The sequence below is a fragment of the Bison bison genome, unplaced genomic scaffold, assembly GCF_000754665.1.
Source record: "Bison bison bison isolate TAMUID 2011002044 unplaced genomic scaffold, Bison_UMD1.0 scf7180017864456, whole genome shotgun sequence".
NCBI classification, from domain to species: Eukaryota; Metazoa; Chordata; class Mammalia; order Artiodactyla; family Bovidae; genus Bison; species Bison bison.
In genome coordinates, this window is record NW_011495018.1 from 8622383 (window position 1) to 8643148 (window position 20766).

At 42.5% G+C, this 20766-nt stretch overlaps 1 protein-coding gene across 1 annotated transcript in view; it reads right to left on the minus strand.

Moving 5' to 3' along the window:
• ACADSB (acyl-CoA dehydrogenase, short/branched chain) overlaps positions 1 to 20766 on the minus strand; it is a 49358-nt gene that overhangs the window by 5443 nt on the left and 23149 nt on the right. Inside the window, exons 2-9 of the mRNA XM_010859179.1 lie at positions 13011 to 13170; positions 12697 to 12797; positions 9846 to 10052; positions 8967 to 9137; positions 7667 to 7792; positions 6242 to 6334; positions 2111 to 2200; positions 592 to 729 (exon numbers count right to left, since the gene is read on the minus strand). Coding sequence (XP_010857481.1) covers positions 592 to 729; positions 2111 to 2200; positions 6242 to 6334; positions 7667 to 7792; positions 8967 to 9137; positions 9846 to 10052; positions 12697 to 12797; positions 13011 to 13170 — 1086 coding nt within the window. The remainder of the gene's footprint in view (positions 1 to 591; positions 730 to 2110; positions 2201 to 6241; positions 6335 to 7666; positions 7793 to 8966; positions 9138 to 9845; positions 10053 to 12696; positions 12798 to 13010; positions 13171 to 20766) is intronic.

Below are 20766 nucleotides of genomic sequence, written 5' to 3' on the forward strand. Positions count from 1 at the left end.
GTTGAGGCACAAGATTAGACCTGGGGACTGAAGGGGTTAAAGAAATATCTGAGGCCAGGGAGTGACTAACACACTGCCGAGCCCTGTGATGCGACCAAGTTTCAGCCCAAGCCCAGCGTGTTACATGCTGAGTACAGTCAACACGAGGATGGTATCTTCCTGCGACTTTCTATTTCATGTTATCTCCAGGGCATTCGCTTCGCCCCAACTTGGAACCACAGCCACGATGCCAGTGTTCAGCTGAGGCCCACCTAGGGGTTTACAGTGGCTTTTCCACCTGACCTGGGTGACTTGGTTTCCACCCGAGAGCCACAAGAACATGGAAACCTTAGAGAGTTAAAGTACCTTCCTATGGCAGCTTTACTTTCTTGCATTTCCTGTGTAGGAACTAGAAGGTCCATGTTATTTTACTTGAAAAACAAACAAATGTTCAAGCAACGTTCCTAAATGACAGGCTTAATAAATAAATTTCTTAAAAATTAAAAGACTGCAACCTGAAACTATCACAGCATTGTTAATCGGCTATACTCCAATACAAAATAAGTTTTTTAAAAAAAATCTAAAAGACTGCATTACTCTTGTTTGTTTTACCTCTGACGCATGGTATTTGGCCATAGATGCTTCTTTAATCATTGGCCTCCCAGCCTCTAAGAGCCTCGCAGCATTGTATGTCAGGAGTCGAGCAGCTTCCAGCTGGGTGGCCATGTGAGCCACTTGGTGTTGGAGCCCCTGCAATGGTCAGATCCAATGTAGAGAATCATGGCTTCTGGAAACCCAACTCGTTGTCAAAATCCCACCTGTATATGGAACACTGACGGACTCAAACATACTTGCCCAAAAAAACCCATTCATTTTGCAAAAGTGTTAGTTAGTTGTATCCAACTCTTTTTGACCTCATGGACTGTAGCCTGCCAGGCTCCTCTAGTCCATGGAATTCTCCAGGCAACAATACTGGAGTGGGTAGCCATTCCCTTCAAGGGATCTTCCCAAACCAGGGATCGAACCCAGGCCTCCTGATTGCAGGCAGATTCTTTACTGAGCCACCAGAGGGCAGTTTAAAACCTGCAATCTAAAATCAACCACTCCACATATTGCTTCTGAAAAATTTTTCAAAGTTCATGTAAATTGTTTAACAACTGCCAAGATTTAAAGCCTTCCCTGGTGGCTCAGTGGTAAAGAATCCGCCTGCAATGTAAGAGCCGTGGGAGATGCGGGTTTGATCCCTAGATCAGGAAGATTCCCTTGAGGAGGGCATGGCAAACCACTCCAGTATTCTTGCCTGGAGAATCCCATGAACAGAGAAGCCTGGCGGGCTACAGCCCATGGGGTCGAGAAGAGTCAGATACAACTGAAGCAACTTAGCATGCACGCGAAGATTTAAAAGATAAATTATCGTAGAATTATGTTTAAAAATGTGAGTGTTATTTTTAATACTGTGTCAAGCACTTGAAACATCTGAAAGAAAGTGAAAGCCGCTCAGTCGTGTCCGGCTCTTTGCAACCCCATAGACTGTAGCCTGCCAGGCTCCTCTGTCCATGGAACTATCCAGGGTCAGAATACTGGAGAGGGTAGCTGTTCCCTTCTCCAGGGGATCTTCCTAACCCAGGGATCGAACCCAGGTCTCCAGCATCGCAGGCAGATTCTTTACCATCTGATTCACCAGAGAAGCCCCTTAAAACATCTATTTGATTCCAAATCATCCTAAAGAGTATGTAGTGTTACCTTTATTTTACAGATGAAGCAGCTGAGGTTTGCAGAGGTGATGTAACATGCTCAAGGACTAAGCCAGCAAGACAAAGAACCAACATTCTAACCCAGGATGTCTGACCACAAACCCCAGGCTCTGGAATTTGGAAGCCACGAGGAGGCAGCTCCCAAGTGCTCACCGGTGTATCCTCAATCATGCCATAACCAGGCCTCAAAGACTACTGTTCTGCCCTTGGAGAAGGTCAATGCAGTCACAAGTATACACACTGAGACCTATTCCTTCCTTTCTGTGCCTCTCCCATTAAAATCCCTGAGAGGATTCCCTTGCGGCTTTGTGACAAAGCTTTTCATTAACAGGAAGACGCGAGTATGGAACAGTAGAAAGATGCTAATAATTACATACCTGAAAATCAAATACCCTTCTGCCAAATTGTTTCCTTTCTTTAATATATGGAATAGTGTAGTCAAAACAGCCTTGAGCCACTCCCAGCATCTGTTAAAAAAAATCAGAATTTCTTATTTTTTATTAATACTTTATGTTCTTGATTATTCAGGTTACAAATTCTTTTTACAGGCAAATTGAAAAGTTGGGGTAGAGAAAGAACTAGGCATACCAAGATGGTGAGGCATATGTTAATGACCTTCACCCACTGCATTTATAGAACTTAAGTTCTAGTAATTGGGAGAACACTTCCCTGATGGCTCAGAGGGTAAAGAACCTGCCTGCCAATGCAGGAAATACAGGGGACTCAGGTTCCATCCCTGGGTTGGGAAGATTCCCCAGAGAAGGAAATGGCAACCCACTCCACATGCTTGCCTGGGAAATCCCATCGACAGAGGAGCCTGGTGGGCTACAGTCCATGGGGTCGCAAAAAGTTGGATGTGACTAAGCAGGCAGGAAGGCAGGGTGTTCCATCTTTCTCTGTGTTCTATTGCCACCGTCACTAAGCTTAGATTAGGAAGTCATAAAGTCGTGAATTGGGAGAAAATGTGACTAATTTCCTATGAAGAAGAGTATATTTGATTCCAGCATGGAGGCAGACTTTTTGGTGTGGTTATGCCCACTTTTACGGATTCTTCTTCTTTAAGCTTGAGTCTCTAGACGCAAACTAAGCCTCAGAAATTTTATTGCTTCTGAACCTTCTATCTTCTGGTCCATTTCATATATGATCAGGATTAATAAGAGCTTTGGTGCTGGATAAGACTCTTGAGAGCCCCTTGAACAGCAAGGAGATCAAACCAGTCAATCCTAAAGAAAACCCTGAATATTCATTGGCAGGACTGATGCTGAAGCTGAAGTTCTAATACTTTGGTCATCGATTACGATGAGCTGACTCAGTGGAAAAGACCCTGATGCTGGGGAAGACTGAAGGCAGGAGGAAAAGAGGGTGACAGAGGATGAGATGGTTGGACGGCATCACCGAATCAATGGACCTGAGTTTGAGTGAACTCTGGAAGATGGTGAAGGACAGGGAAGCCTGGCACGCTGCAGTCCATGGGGTCACAAAGAGTCGGACAGGACTTAGCGACTGAATGACAAGAACTTCGGTGGGTTGGGTGTCAGGACATAAAGGAGCAGTGTTTCTCAACCCTGACAGCACGTCAGAACCATCTGCTGCTGCTGTTGCAAAGTCACCTCAGTCGTGTCCAACTCTGTGTGACCCCATAGACGGCAGCCCACCAGGCTGCCCCGTCCCTGGGATTCTCCAGGCAAGAACACTGGAGTGGGTTGCCATTTCCTTCTCCAACGCATGAAAGTGAAAAGTGAAAGTGAAGTCGCTCAGTCATGTCCGACCCTCAGCGACCCCATAGACTGCAGCCTACCAGGCTCCTCCATCCATGGGATTTTCCAGGCAAGAGTACTGGAGTGGGGTGCCATTGCCTTCTCCGTCAGAATCATCTAGGGGAACTCAAATAATAAAAATACCAATGTGGGGCCGCCCTGAGCAGTAACCTCTCCAGGACGACAAATGCTCAGCCATCCTCCTTCCCTTGCCGCTTGACTTAGAGCAGATATGAGAGGGACCATTTTCATACTGTTCATGGGGTTCTCAAGGCAAGAATACTGAAGTGGTTTGCCACTCCCTTCCCCAGTGGACCACATTTTGTCAGAACCCTCCATCTGCCTGGCCTGCTGCAGTCATGGGGTTGCAGAGTTGGACACGACTGAGTGACTGAACTGATGAGAGGGACCATAAAGCTAAGAGTCTATCCAGCACTCGGGGTGAGTCCTTCAAAGCACAGCACTTCTTTCTGGGGTGACGAAAATGTTCTAGGATAAGAGTGGTGACCGCTAAGCAACATTGGGAATATAACACATGCTACTGAATTATTCACTTTAAAATGATTAATTTTGTTACACAAACCTCACCTCAATAAATTATTTTCAATGGTGGAAAAACAAACAAACAAACACTGTGAGGGTCTAGCAACCAAACCCAAACCCTGGGAGTGGGACGGAAGGGGGAGGGAGAGTGGGCCTGAGCACCAGCATTCTGAAAACTCTTTAATGATTTAATGCACAGCGAGAGTTGGGGACCACTGACACAGAGATGCCAGTAAAAATATCAGTGTATACATTTGAGGAACAAATCAGGATATGGTGGCAGTTATAGCTGGACTGTCTCATTGCCATCCCCATCTCCACAAGAACTGAATGAATCTGAGCTTAGAAACTGTTTCTACATTTCAACATTAGGTAGCTGTTAAATCACTATCTAATTACATCAAACCATGTAGGTTTTAGAAAAAGGAAAAAGAAAATCAATAGTTAAGCTTTGGGGGGAATTGCCCACAAACTTATCAATATTTCATTAGTGTTCATTCAAATTTTTCCTCAGCCTTTTACTTTGAACTTTCTGGAGGATGGGATATTATGCACCATTATATTAAGGACAAAACCCAAACCAAGTCAAAACCCCCAAAGCAAATTAAAATGAAGCAGCAACTCACTGTACTTTCGGCTGTGAGAGAAGATGCTGCTGCTAAACTCTTACAACTAAAGTTCACAGGATGTCAACAATATAGTTTATGGACACAAATTGTAGTGATCACTTGTCAGGCAACAGAGGCTTTTCCAAAACAGTGTACAATGTTCACTATAAATAATTAAAAACTAAAATTCTTTATAACTACAGAGTTTTAAGGATGGACGCCTTCAGTTCAGTTACAGGTGCCTCCCTCTCTAAAAGGCATTCACAGTATTAATCAAGAAATAATAACTACCAGATCTTACTCTTTGTTTCTCTTTTTTCTGACCTTAACTTTTAATTAGGTTATACGATAACCTGGAGTAATTAGACTAAAGCCCAGGCTGTGTATTTACTGCCAGCCATCTTATTATTTATGTGTCTGGGAAGAACAAAATCCAATGCTATAGTTTTTAATGCCATATCTGATGAAGCTGAATCACAGGAAAAACTTTAAAATGAAAAGATAAGCCAGTTCTCCTGACTGATATGTTATTTGTGCTTTGTGGGAAATATGGGTTAGGTTTTGAGCTAAGAATATTTTATTAGCAGATTAACAGTAGTGAAGAAAAATCTAGAGTAAAATTATAATTTAACTACTCCAAATAGTTGATATATGCAGTATCTTCAAAATCTAAAAGCTGTATGTTTTTGAGTTCTGAATACTCATTGATTAAAAGTTAATATGTTACAAAAATGAATTCATAAAACCAAAGATTTCACTTTGTGATTCTAGAAAGCAACTGGTGTCATCTAATAGAAAAATTTAATATGCTATTTAAAGGGCAAATTTGGTTTAAAAAAATTGAATTGTTCTTATCTTATATATCTGTTTAATTGTTGCCATTTTATCTCTAAGTGCCAGGGCAAAAATTTGTTTGCTTTTCACATGCAAAACATTAAGTAAAAATCTTTCATTATCTACAGAGACTCTCACTACACATTAGACTGTAACGTCTTCCTTTTTTCTGAAAGATTTATTTACTTATTTTAAATGTTTATTTATCTGGTTGTGCTGGGTCTTGGTTGCGGCACCCGGGATCTTGGATCTCCCTTGCGGCACGTGCGCTCTGCAGCTGTGGCTCGTGCGATCTGGTTCCCCAACCACGGGTCAAACCCGGGCCCCTGCACTGGGAACATGGAGTCAGCCACTGGACTGCCAGGGAAGTCCCCTGAATGTTACTTGTTCTTCATTTTTAAAATTGCAAAATGAATTGCATGCTTTGAAAAGTTGATTTTCAAAAAAGAAATACCACATTTAATCTACAATGTACTTAAGTTATCGATCCAGGTATTAGATAATACTTTAATGCTCTCAAAGCAGGAAAAAACTGTTAGCTCTAAGCCACTGTTTGGGTCTCAGGACATTACATAATTGACCAAAGCGGAATTTTAAAGAAATCACAGCCAGAAGCTATTCTTTTGCTTCATGGAAGGGAAGGGCGCCATCTTGTGTTGAAGAGCTTCCAAATACTCACTGGTTTTACTGATTTTTTTTTTTTTTTTTTTACATTTTAATTGACTGTGTGTGGAAGAATCAAGTTAAAGGGTAAAATCTGACTAACCTGTGCAGCGATTCCTATTCTGCCTTCATTAAGACTCCCGATGGCATACTTATAGCCGTGCCCAACTTGCCCCAGGATATTTGTTTTTGGAACCTGAAAAGAAAAATGTGCAGTTATTTCTCAATTTAATTTGCCATAATTCATTTTGATTATATATTTTTAAATGCACATATACTCTTAGTTTCTGTGATAACACTCTAGCATAGTATTCATTAAATTCCAAGAAAATTGTCCAGTATGTCTCTGAAACTCCTTCTAAACTGCTTCCCACGCACTCTCAGGGGGATAGAACTCAAGTCCACGCTGTTCACTACTGCATCCTCCAGAGCCTAGCATAGACATCTTTTGAATCTAGAAGAATGAAATCTCATACAATTAATCAACAACATAAATGAATAACAATTTCTGCCCACCCCCCACCCGCCCTGAACTCTTACTTGTATGCTACAGTGTGAGATAAACTATCAGGAATAGCAGAAAACGTGGACGGGTTGTCAGCCTCTCTTCCGTTTAGACTATTACTGTGAAAAAATCAACAGAGGGGTGTGTGTGGACACGTGCATGTGGACACAAGATAAAGCAGGAGTGAAGACACAGATTACACCGTTTACTGACTAGGAGCAATAAAAAAAATACACTTGGTAGAATTCCCTGGTGGTCCAGTGGTTAGGACTCTGTGTTTTCACTGCTGGGGGCACAGGTTTGATCCCTGGTTGGGGAACTAAGATCTCACAAGCCGTGTGGCATGGCCACAAAAATAAACCTGCTTTATGGATAGCAGGAGAGAAATTAAAAAAAATACACTTAGCTTCTTAACATGAGCAGTTAGGAGACAAGAGTGGGCAGCGTGGGGAAAGCAAAGGGAGATGAGGAGAAGAAAGAGAGCTGGGGTGCAGCAGGGAGGCTCACACGACCCCATAAGGACACCCCAGGAGCACATACACAGTCACCAGGGAGCCAAAAAGGCGACATTCTCACCAGCGGCAGCTGATGGATCGCACCCTGCCCTACCTCAGTCAGGTCTAAAGCACCCCATCCCAGTCATCGCTTCTTTTTTTTTTAAGACTCAGCTCTCACCTGCAGTGGGGCTGCCTGGCTGTTTTCCACTCTTCCTGGGCAACAGCCCCACCTTGTGGCCTTGCTGTGGGCTTCCTCCTCCAAAGCCATGTTTGGTGCACAAGTAACAGGTTGCTAAACTATGAATGAGATGACTTCTCTGGGTTGGCACTTGAGACCAGCGGCTGGGCAGACAGGGTTTCAACCTTGGTCTCAACGTTTGTGAGAAGCACACTTAGGTCATGACCTCAACTAAGATCACTGTTCAAGAGGTTTACAAAATACTCTCCTGTGTAGGACTAATAATTTTGATACCTTACTCGCAACTATACATACAGGCAGAGCTTATTCCTTGTCTAAGATACCCACCTTGACATTTTCAAATGTGACTGGGCAGGTGGAAGATGCTCTGATTCCCAATTTGTTCTCTGGTTTCCCTACATGAAGGCCCTCGGTATCACCATCGACCAAGAAGCAGGTAATTCCTTTATACCCCTGAAATGCAGATTTAAAATGCTATCACCACTTGGACTGAGAAGATCTCTTGTTTCCAAAGGGCTCAAAGTAAACAGAAAACTGACAGCAGACTTCAGCACTAATTACTAATGAACTCAGAGCTGCACCATGTGTGTTATGAAACCAGAGTGGTGCAAGTAGATTCAAAATCAAGAACTTCACACTTTCAGAAACTACTGTTGCTATCAAAATTATTAAGCAACACAAAAGTATTACATGATTAATTAATTCCCCATCTTACATTTAACTTTATAAGTTTCAAAATTTTATTAAATGTTACCCTAGAGAAAAAACAAAAGCAATCTTTACCATTTTGCTATATGTCTATTTTTCAACTGAATGTGTGCATGCGTGCTCAGTCATGTGCAACTCTTTGCAACCCCAGAGACTGTGGCCCACCACACTCCTCTGTCCATGATGGATACTCTAGGCAAGAAAACTGGGTTGCCATTGTCTCCTCCAGGGGATCTTCCAGACTCAGGATTGAACCCGTGTCTCCTGTGACTCCTGCATTGGCAGGCGGATTCTTTACTCCTGAGCCATCTGCGAAGCCCTTTTTCTTTTAAATAAGAAGAAGCCCTTCTTATTTTAAGAATGTAATAAAACACTCTTAAAAATAAATGTGCTAGAAAAACAATTTAAAAAAATAAATGTGCTACGGGACTTCCCTGGCTGTCTATAGTAAAGGCTTCACCTTTCAATGTAAGGGGTGTGGGTTCAATTCCTGGTTGGGGAGCTGAGATCCCACAAGCCTCCTGGCCAAAAAATAAAACAGAAGCAACACTGGAACAAATGCAAAAAAACTTAAAATGATCCACATCAAAAATAAATAAATGTACTAAATAGCTACTTAAATTCATTATTAAACAGAAAATCTGAAATTCTATAAAATTTAAGATTTTAGCCTCCTATCTAACAGATTAGGAGATTAATTAAATGGTCCTCCATGTAGCTAAAATTTATTGTTAATTGTAATATTTGTTTTAGGAGGTTAGTAAATAAGTGGATGAAAAGATGTCAGCTGTCTAACCTTTCCAATTCTGAGGAGAATGGAGAATTTAAGACTAAGTCCTAAGAAGAAAATGCAAGTAAAGAAAAGAAACAAAGAGAAAAGATGAGGGGCAATGGCTAGCACGTTTTTCTTCAAACTTACAGCAGAAAAGTCTGCATTTGCCATCACCACGAACAGCCCAGCAATCTCAGCACTGCTAATCCACATCTTTGACCCATTGATGATGTAATAATCTCCCTTTTTATCAGCTCTGGTCTTCATAGCAAATGAATCGCTACCTGCTCCAGTCTCTGAAATGCAGATACTTGATGCCTACACATGTGAGGAAAAAATTCCAAATTAAGACCTGTATTTATATTCTGCATAACAAATACCCACTTACAGCAAAATCAACACTTGAAAATCAAAAACTTCTGGCTACTTCCAAAAGCCTGTATGTATCGAAATAGTAACAGCATTCTGACAGCATTATTTCCCAAAATACATCCCACTATTTGTCTAGGTCAAACTTAAAGATCTAAGCACACATATTCAAAGTTACATTTCATTAAACTGGTTTTCATAATTGCAATGTAAATGAAACCATCAATCAAAACAATAGATATAATTAGGCCCAAAAGAGAAATAATTTAGTTGTGCAAAGGTAATTCTCTAAATTTTCCGAGTGTATTTTTCTAGTGTGTATTAGCCACTCAGTCATGTCCAACTCTTTGCGATCCCATAGACTGTAACCCACCAGGCTCCTCTATCCATGGAATTCTCCCAGCAAGAATACTGGAGTGGGGTGTCATACCCTTCTCCAGGGGATCTTTCTGATCCAGGGATCCAACCCAGGTCTCCTGCATTGCAGGCACATTCCTTACCGTCTGAGCTCATTAATTTATTGAGCATTGCTTGAGTAATTAGTGGTGCTGTGTTGTGGTCTTAAACAGAAAAGCCAACACTGTAGCTACTTTTCTCCTGAAAACATCCTACATTTAGACAAGATCAGATCCATTTCAACAACTCATGTCAACTCACCTTTTCTGTAGCTAGCTTGGGCAAATAGGTAGCCTTCTGTTCTTCTGTTCCGTATTTTCCAATCATCCTGTTAATTAATGTGTTCTGAATGTCACATACCAGAGCCACAGATGCATCAACTTTGGCTAACTCCTCTATCACTAGGACAGAGGAAAAAAATGAAGCTCCTGTTCCTCCATATTTTGTGTCAATTTCAATACCCATCAACTAAAGGAAAAAGAAGGAAACATACATTAAGAAAGCTATTTTTTATATGGGACAATTTCTTGCAAGAATGAGTTCAGAAATAATTTGTAATTATATATGTTCTTGATTTTTAAGTTCTGTATGCATATATTATTTTTATTTGGTATGGCTCTATCCCTCTAAGTAACAAAAAAAAATCTATAACAAACAGGAAAATCTATAACAGAAATATATTTTCAAAAGATAAAATGACATGCTAGAACTATCAACTATTTGCTTTTGGGATCTAAAAAACAAAAATAAGAGACCTTGACCCTTTAAACTGAGATAATAATTGAATGAATAACTGAATGGCCATTCCTTTTGGGGCCATTTCAGCAAGTTCAGATGGTTAGCAGACCACATGTGGTCTAGTGTTTTCTAGAATCACACAAGATAAGGCCCAGGTGCCTGACAATTGTGGTCAAAACTGCTCAAGGCTTTTCAGTAACTGCCTGACTATTCAGTAACCAGTCTTCAGTCTGGAACATGAAACATCCACAATATTCTGTTTTTTAAGTGTCCTTGTTTCAGCAAGAGAATGTGTGCACATGTAATTCAAGACCCAAAACTGTGTATACTCTGACTTCTCTTCACATAGAATAAATCTGCCTTTTACTAAGGTGGGTGGGGGGAGACACAAAGCTGTGACCAGGCAAAGAGGAATGCTTCTCTCTGCCCTCTCCAGGTAGTAGGGAGTTGCACGTGCTGCAGCCAGGGTATGGCTGTTATGTTTTTAGCTGATGGCAAACTTAGCTGATAGGAAGTGAGAACCATAAAGGGGAGGATAGAAAAGCTGAGCAAACCAGCAATGATGTTCTATGAGGAAGAATTCAGGACTGGGAGGTGCCTGAAGGCTGACAGAGGCGTGAGAATATTAGACTATCGTATCTTTAACAGCTGTCAGAGACACTGCTTCTCTAAAAAGGTCACCGATGGACATATTTGTCAATTATCTTGGCAGGTGACCTCTGTAGAGGTCAGAAGTTAGGAGTCACGTGAGGTTGAGAATAGCTGATGCAAGATGTGAAATGAAGCAGACCCCCCAAGGGGTGTGTGACAAGCAGGCAGGAGTGACTGTGATGTGGCAGGCAACCTGTCGCTGCAGATGACCCTGCCTGCAAGAACTACCCCCTCACGAGAGCGAAGCTCAAACTGTGGGACCCCAAGACCTCTCAGAGAAGCCTTGAGGTTCTGTAAATGGACCTGGCTGAGAAATGGATGCTTTCTGAACCACTGTGACTTCACATAAGATTCTATTTTCCCAACAGTTTCGCTGCTAAAAGAAAGCTGAAAAACTACTACTATATGGTATTAAAAAAAAAAAAACTAGTATTATTTGAACAGTAAGAAATAAAACAATTACTGGAAAAGGTTAATTTTCAAACAGGATAACTGGTTAAGATTTAAGCCAATGGCTCTGAACTAATAGGGACTATTAGTTCTGGAACAGCCTTGTGTGCTAAGTTGCTAAGTGTCTGACCCTGTGCAACCCCATGGACAGTAGCCCACCAGGCTCCTCTGTCCATGGGATTCTCCAGGCAAGGATACTGGAGTGGGTTGCCATGCCCTCCTCCGGGGGATCTTCCCAATGCAGGGATCCAACCTACATCTCTTTTACCACTACATTGGCGGGCAAGTTCTTTACCACTAGCGTCACCTGGGTAGCCTTGCATGTGTGTGCTTAGTCGCTCACTCATGCCCAACTCTTGGTGACCCCATGGACTATAGCCCAGCAGGCTCTACGGGGATTCTGCAGGCAAGAATACTGGAGTGGGTTGCCATGCCTTCCTCCAGGGAATCTTCCCAACCCAGGGATCGAACCCAGGCCTCCCACACTGCAGGCAGATTCTTTACCAGCTGAGCTATCAGGGATAGTCTTAGTATTAAAAAAAAAAAAAAAAAAATCTTCCCACCCATACAGAAGGAAGAGATGAAGAGTCCGGTGATTCTGAAATGTTCTCCGTGGGGCTCCCATGCTGATAACCTCTCCCTATACTCACAGTCAGAACATTTCTATTTTTATCTATTTTATATACTGTGCTTCTATTAAAGCACCATGAGTTTCCAATTAAAAAGTTGGAAATTGGTTGCCCGGGTTAACTCTGATGGATGCCAGATGCGAACCTCTTGCTTTAGGTTTCCTACATACACAGAGATTCGGGTAGATGCTCTGGTGTGAAGCTTTACTAAAGCAAGGTTTCGTAACCTTGGTGTTGCTGAGCTGGATAATTCTGTGTCTCAGCAGGCCATCCTGTGCACTCTGCAATGTTCGGCCTGCATCTTACTAGACGTCACAGCACACCTAGTTGTGACTACCACATCTTCAGACGTTGCCAGATGTCCTCTGGGGAACAAAAATAGCCCCCAGTTGAATACCACTGGTCTGAAGAAATCACTCTTGCTTCTAACATTTTACTTAGAAAGCACCGGTATTTCTAATTTTAAAGTTAATTCAATTAAAAAAATTTTTTTAACTAGGCTCTCAATCTGAAAGAGAAGTCACATAATTCTGACTAGGAAATCATGCCATCATTACCATTCCTAAATTTAAAAGTATGCATACATTTTAACACTGGAAGGTATTTATGAAAGTTTGAAATTAAAATAATCATTAATTATATACCCCTTGTTGAAATAATCCTTGTATTATGGATTTTTCCATTTTTGAATCTTCATCCATTTTTGAAACAAAAGGAGCAACTTGTTCCTGGGCAAATTTTTTAACTGTAGGGGAAAAAAATACTAGTAAGTCTTTATCTTATAAATCTGGCATGTATTAATTAAAAAAAAAGAAAAAAGGAGGACTTAAAATTAATGACAAAAATCCCATTCACAAACTTAGGAGAACGCCTCCCCCAGTCCTGTCGCAGGCCGTGTGATCGCATACCAAAGGCCACGTGACCCGCGGAGACCTGCGGTGAACCCGGGTTCACTCACCTGCGCTCTTTATCATCATCTCCTCATCCGTAAATGTTTGCAGAGGGGCAAGAGGTGGTTCATTGCTTGTCGCTTTGAGCTGAGCTTCTGACTGAGAAGAATTTAGGGCATAAGGAGGAGTTTTCCAGGAAGACAAGCAGTTTGGGAAGTTTCTTCGTAGCTGTGGGAACAGTCGCCATTGAGTGGGGAACACACGCACGCGCGCGAGGGCAGAAAAGCACGTCGAGAGGAGGGAACGTCAGCTGCTTTGGGAGTTACCTTTACAAACCCACCCTTTGTAACTTCTTTCAGCAAAATAAGAGAGATTGGCCTGGCGCGTTAAGATTCACCATCCTGTGACCAAAAACCAAAGCTGGGTTATCCAGGAAGGAGCTGTTCTAAAGGAACACGTCTCCCCACATAATTACTTCTTCCCTTTGAGGAAACAGAACGTTCCAGGTGGAACTCATTCTTCAAAGGACATGTTTCTGTAACTTCTTGGCTAGGAAAACTGGACTCTAACAGTACTGACTGACTACAGTGAAGAGAATTCTCTCGTGGGGCAGGGATGTGTGAGGGCCCGGGGACAGCTGAGGGAGCTGAGTGTCCCAGTTGCCCTGCCTGGCTGCAAGAAGCTCTGCTTTTTGGGTTTCTGTGGCCAGTGTGTTTTTTTCCTTCAGCTTCTCATTAATTAGTAACCAGAAGATACAGGTTAAGAAAACAGGCTCCAGAGTCCAAAAGAACTTGTGTCAGTCTGGCTGCTTATGTGATCTTGAAGTGAAAAGTGAAAGTCACTCAGTCATGTCCAACTCTTTGTGACCCCATGGACTATACAGTTCACGGAATTCTCCAGGACAGAATACTGGAGTGGGTTGCCTTTCCCTTCTCCAAGGGATCTTCCCAACCCAGGGACCGAACTCAGGTCTCCGGCATTGCAGGCAGATTCTTTACCAGCTGAGCCACAAGGGAAGCCTAAGGATACTGGGATGGGTAGCCTGTCCCTTCTCCAGCAGATCTTCCTGACCCAGGAATCGAACTGGGGTCTCCTGCATTGCAGGCGGATCTTGGGCAGGTGGTTTTTAACCTCTCTGTTAAAATCTCTCAGTCTTAGTTTTCTTCGTTGTAAAAATAAGGAAATAACCTTTGGAAAATAAGGATAATAACCTTGTGGAAGCAATCCACATCAAGGGTCTAACATGGTACCCACTGTATAGTAGGAGTTCAACAAATGGTAATGACCAACTCTCCTTGGATCCCTAAGAACACAGCAGTGGTGCTCTAAGAGAAGCAGTTAGGGTTGTAACTCGGGGAAACTGCAAGCCTAGCCCCTTCTGCCCGTAGTGTGTCCCCCTGTCACAGGGTCCCAAGTTCTTCAACTTCTGGTCAACAATGGATTTGTTGTTGACCAGAAACAGAGAGAGACCATCCGATTTCATGAAAAGAAAAGAGAGAGAGACACCATCTGATTTCAAGTGCCTGTTATAAGTCTGTTTTCATGTCTGCATCTCCATTGCTGTCCTGGAAGTAGGTTCATCAGTGAAGTGAAAACAAAGTGAAGTCGCTCAGTCGTGTCCAACTCTTTTCGACCCCATGGACTGTAGCCTACCAGGCTCCTCCGTCCATGGAATTTTCCAGGCAAGAGTACTGGAGTGGGTTGCCATTTTTTCCAGGGTATCTTCCCGACCCAGGGATCAAACCCGGGTCTCCCGCATTGCAGACAGACTCTTTACCCTCTGAGCTACCAGGCTCATCAGTGCCATCTTTCAGTATTCCGTAGGCATGTGTTAAGAGGGTGGGGCGAATTGAGAGAATACCGTGGAAACAGATGCATTACTGTAAGTAAAGTAAATAGCAAGTGGGAATTTGCCGTGTGACACAGGGAGCTCAACCCAGTGCTCTGTGACAACCTAGAGGGGTGGGATGGGTGGAGGTGGGAGAGGGGTTCAGGAGGGAGGGGACATATGTATACCTGTGGCTGATTCATGTTGATGTATGGCAGAGGCCAAAAAAATATTATAAAGTAATTACCCTCCAATTAAAAAAGAAAAAAAAGAGTACATAGGATATCTAGTATCACCTCTACCTGGGAAGAACCCAGAAAATGCTAGGCAGATGGAGGTAAAGAGGATGAGAAGGAGCACAGACAACTGTGGCTTGGGATGCAGGGAATCGGATGTCAGGTGTAGGGGTATTAAAAGATAGGAAGTTAAATAAATGGATAAATGTAAATTGCATATGTGAAGAAATTATATGAAGATACCATTCAACCACACTATAATTACACAGCGTGAATTATATTGCTATGTAAATTATACCTCAGTGAAGCTGTTAAAAAAAATTAGTGTTTTCCTTTCCACCAACAAAAATTAACAGAATATACTCAAGATCTGCCAAATGCCTGAGAGCACATTGGGACAGAATTCACCAGTTCTGAGAAGCTGAGGGCACTGTCAGGACAAGACAGAGTTCATGGAACAGGCAAGAAACAAAGTCAAGCTTTGCAAAATTAAAAAGCAAATGTAAAGTTGAGAAAAAAAAAAAAGCAAATTAGGCAATCTGACTATGCCCCAAGGCACAGCCAGCCCCATTAAAAATACAGAGGAAGGAGTAGCACTTTCACACACAAAAAAACCCCGGGGGACCAAATTCTTCTTAAAACCTGGAGAGAGGGGTCTCTCCAAGACCACCTGTTGTCAAAAGGGAAGGGCTCCTATAGAGTACATTTAACCACTCCTATTGCTGTCAAACTGCAGGGGATATCTAGTTGGGTACATTTGTCCAGACTCAAGCTTTTTCCCTCAGAAACCCTGCAGGTCATGAAATATATACAGAAATATATACAGAAAATAGTATACCTGTAAGCCAGAAGCTCTGAGATACCTGTTCAAAAGACAGGCACCATCAGACAGCTAAGTAAAATGATTTAGTGGGTTGGGTCCTATTTGAAGCCTTATGGGAACTTGGAAACACTCTTGCTCCCTTGCCTGACATGGTTCTTGACAACAGTCTGACTCTTGATACTCTTCTGACAGAACAACTACTTCCTGCTGCACTTGGATCAATGTGCCAGAACAGATAAAAGTTAATATTAAGGAAACACAAGCCTAGGCTGTATATTGTCACCCTGCTTATTTAACTTACATGCAGAGTACATCATGCGAAATGTCGGGCTGGATGAAGCACAGGCTGGAAACAAGATTGCCCGGAGAAATATCAATAACCTCAGATATGCAGATGACACCACCCTTATGGCAGAAAGTAAAGAGGAACTAAAGAGCCTCTTGATATCAGAAAGTGAAAGAGGGGAGTGAAAAGCTGGCTTAAAACTCAACATACAGAAAACTAATATCATGGCATCTGGTCCCATCACTTCATGGCAAATAGATGGGGAAACAATGGAAACAGTCAGAAACTTTATTTTCTTGGGCTCCAAAATCACTGCAGATGGTGATTGCAGCCATGAAATTAAAAGACACTTGCTCCTTGGAAGAAAAGCTATGACCAGCCTAGACAGTATATTAAAAAGCAGAGACATTACTTTGCCAACAAAGGTCCATCTAGTCAAAGCTATGGTTTTTCCAGTGGTCACGTATGGATGTCAGAGTTGGACTATAAAGAAAGCTAAATGCTGAAGAACTGATGCTTTTGAACTGTGGTGTTGGAGAAGACTCTCGAGAGTCCCTTGGACTACAAGGAGATCAAGCCAGTCCATCCTAAAGGAAATCAGTCCTGAATATTCATTGGAAGGACTGATGCTGAAGCTGCAATTCCAATCTTTGGTCATCTGATGTGAAGAACTGAGTCATTGGAAAAGGCCCTGATGCTGGGAAAGATTGAATGTGGGAGAAGGGGATGACAGGGGATGAGATGCTTGGATGGCATCATCAACTTGATGGACAGGAATTTGAGTAAGCTCCAGGAATTGGTGAAGGACAGGGAGGCCTGGCAGTCCATGGGGTCACAAAGAGTCGGACACGACTGAGCAACTGAACTGAACTGAACTGCACAAGTCCAGGCAGAGAGGTGTCAACTGAACAAGCCCAGGTGATACTGCCTCCCTTATCAACATTAAGGAAGACCAAAGTTAATCAGGTTCCTTCTCTTTCTAGGTCCTTCAATAGCTATTGCTCTCCTTTACATCCCTTGCTTGTTTAACCTTTTGGTTAAGTTTGTGTCCTTTTGGCTCCAACAGCTTGATGTAAGGCTCATGATGGCTCAAGGAACTCAGCCCATTCCAGTGGAGAGTGGCCCAGGTCCCTACAGGTCCTTGGAACAGTCATCGAGGGACTTCTATACCTCTAGGGTCTGCGGTCCCTGTCTAGCAGGAGGAAGTTTCAGAAGAAGAGACCTTCAGCATCTTAAGAACAACAATGTAGAGTCTCTCAGTGGGGAATGAGACAGGTCTGGGATCTGGGACCCTTTGCTGCACTGCTGCAAAGCTTATACCTGAACAACCTCTCCTCCAGCAAGAAAATACAAAGAAACTAAATGGGATGAAAAATAACTGCCTGCATGAGCAGTTAGGGCAGATTCTGGGCAAAAGATACAAAGAGACCAAAAATCCCAACTGCCGTGTCTGAAGAGCCTGGAGCAAAAGCATGCCGCAGCACACACCACTTAAGGGGTGGGCAGACCACCTAAGCAAGCCACCCTCCTACCTGAGCCCTGGACACGTCCCTACCCTTTCCCATATAAGGAACAAGCGCAGCCTTCCTTGGGGGGCAGAGCAAGCAAGGGAACCTGTTGGTTTGTTCTCATACACCCCTACCCTGCAGCAGGAGTCCCAGTAAAGCCTGGCCTGAAAAAAAAAAGCATATGTAGTAATATATTGCAATATATTCTGTTAATAGCTTTGAGTGCTCACTGAAAAACTTATTGATAAAAAGAGGAAAAAAGAAACAAGAGTCACCATGTCTGACATCACTGTGAATCTCGCCTACATATGGGTTAGTCTTTGCAGTTCTGTGCCTAAGAGTACATGCGGTCTGCTCTGGGTTCTCCTGGGGAAAATAAATACTGGCCAGTCAGGGGAAAAAAAAAATGTGTCCATCTCAATTTTTCTAGCTGATTCTGTTTTGAGAATTAGGAGACAGACAATTCAGGGCAAAGTTGCATGGACCTTTTTTTTCCTCATTAAAAGACAGAGCTGAGACATGAAAACTTGGGACTAGATAAAAGGTAGGGGGAAGACACCGCTTTTTTCCTGTTTAAACAGACGACAAGAATGAAAACACAGGACAAGAAGGAGTGAAGTAAGAAATGCAAATATGAAGGGGCCCCCCATCCAACTTCTCCGGGGGTGGGGCAGGGGAGTGTTGCTAAGCAGCAGAAGGAGACAGAGTGACCAGCAGTAGCAGGCACAAGGAGGGAAGAAGAGTGGGAGAAGGGGAGCTGGAGGTGAGTGTGGGTGCCCTTCTGGTCAGTGGCCTGATGGGGCCCTCAATCTATATTTGAAGGAATCAAAGAATGGGCCAAGCTACGTTCTCCACAAAATGCTCGGGCATCCTGCCTATTGCACGTCAAAAGCGGTAATACACTGCCCACATTTCTTATTTCTAGGGGAGATTTGCTTCACTAAACCCACTACAGAACTCACTGTACATCACCTTTCTACCAAAGCTGATCTTCAGCAGAAAACCCAGCACTGAGAAACTTAAGATGCCAGGGGGTCTTACTGCATCCAGTTTTCCCCGCTGACACAATTGTGACCCCCTTAGTCTCAATATTGCTACTGATAAAGTATATGACTGTCCAACCCATAGCAGTTACTTTAGACACAAGATAACAGGGGCAAACGTACTTTTAAGAAGTGGTGTACAAGTATAGGAGATTACTGAAGATATTCATCATAAAATAGTGGCTGTATATGCTAAGTGAATGGAATCCATTATAAACTAAAGCATTGAAAGATAACACCTCTCCTTTTGGGCAGAAAAAAAAAAAAAAAGATTTCCTTTTAATACAGCAGTTCTTAATAAAGGAGATGTCTCCTTGCCTTGCCTTGCCTTTAACAGCTCAGCCCAAGGTTTCCACGATGATTTTCGACTGCCCCCTACCCTTCAGTGTTGACCTCAGCCTCTGCAATTTGGTGTCCACTCCATCAAAATGATTTTCCACGGTTATAACCCATTGCACCACATCATCACATTTTTTTGTATAGAGCAGCAATTGCTAGCTGAATGGAATAATGGTTATTTATGCCTTGCCAAATACTTTTTGAAGCTTGAGTCTGATCTGTTTCCTACTCAACCGCCCAGAGTTCTGCTGCACTCAGAAGTACTAATGATCAAATCTGGGGTCTGCAGGCTCCTATGGGCAGAACAACAAAGCCCATGAACACAGATGGGGGGAAAACTATATTTTAGTTCACTAACCTCTAACTGGAATATTAGAGATTATGCTAATATTTGATTCAGTTCAGTTCAGCTGCTCAGTCGTGTCTGACTTTTTGCGACCCCATGAATCACAGCACGCCAGGTAATGCTAATCAGAGAAATCAGCATTCTTTGATCATGAATGTTGGCAACAAGTTACAGTCGTTATCATCTGTGACTGTCACCAAATCACAGATACTTTTACATCTGTTGAAATATTGTTGGGGGCTCATCACCACTTCAAAACTATACTTGTTATCCAAACTTCTGTCAGGTCTTACTTAAGAAGCACATATTCTTCTTTCGCAACATAAGGTATACGTATCACTTTTATGGTAACTGATTTCCTTTGTGATCCTATATATTTTATGCATTTTAAAACATTTTGAGAAAAGGTCTATATACCCAACTACATTGCTGTCTACCTTCCACAAACAGCACAAAAAAGCTTAAGAAGGCCCAACTGCCGAGTGTTCTGGTGAAACTTGTTTAACTCATCGAGTGAATCGCAGCCCTTCTCAGCTACGTTCTAGCTAACAAAGTGGTGTTGGAAACATCCTTCAAGTGTTTCGGTCAAGAAGCTTTCACACGTCTGAAAGGTAAAAAGGAAGACAGAGGAGAGGTCTTTTCCAAGGACACGATCGGGTATAACAAGACCTTGCAGCCTAGTAGCCGGTCCCCTCCACTGTGCCCTCCTGACTCTCCTCACTGAACATGTGCAAAAATCTTTTTTTTTTTTTTTAATTCCATTAAGCATCAGACTTCACAAGAGTTCATTCCAACCAGTTTTTCTTGTTTTAACTTCTGACAATGAGAAACCTGACTATGGGCTCATGATCTAGGATGAATTTGCTTACTCAAACATAAAACATACCTGAAATCATTCAGAACAAACTACACCATGAGAATCAAATTAATCAGAGTGCTTGAGACCAGTTCTGTCTTTAGCCCCATGTACCCAGTCAAAGCCTTTGACTGTGTGGATCACAATAAACTGTGGAAAATTCTGAAAGAGATGGGCATACCAGACCACCCGACCTGCCGCTTGAGACATTTATATGCAGGTCAGGAAGCAACAGGTAGAACTGGACATGGAACAACAGACTGGTTCCAAATAGGAAAAGGAGTACATCAAGGCTGTATATTGTCACCCTGCTTATTTAATTTATATGCAGAGTACCTCATGAGAAACGCTGGGCTGGAAGAAGCATAAGCTGGAATCAAGATTGCCAGGAGAAATATCAATAACCTCAGATATGCAGATGACACCACCCTTATGGCAGAAAGTGAAGAGGAACTAAAAAGCCTCTTGATGAAAGTGAAAGAGGAGAGTGAAAAAGTTGGCTTAAAGTTCAATATTCAGAAAACTAAGATCATGGCATCTGGTCCCATCACTTCATGGG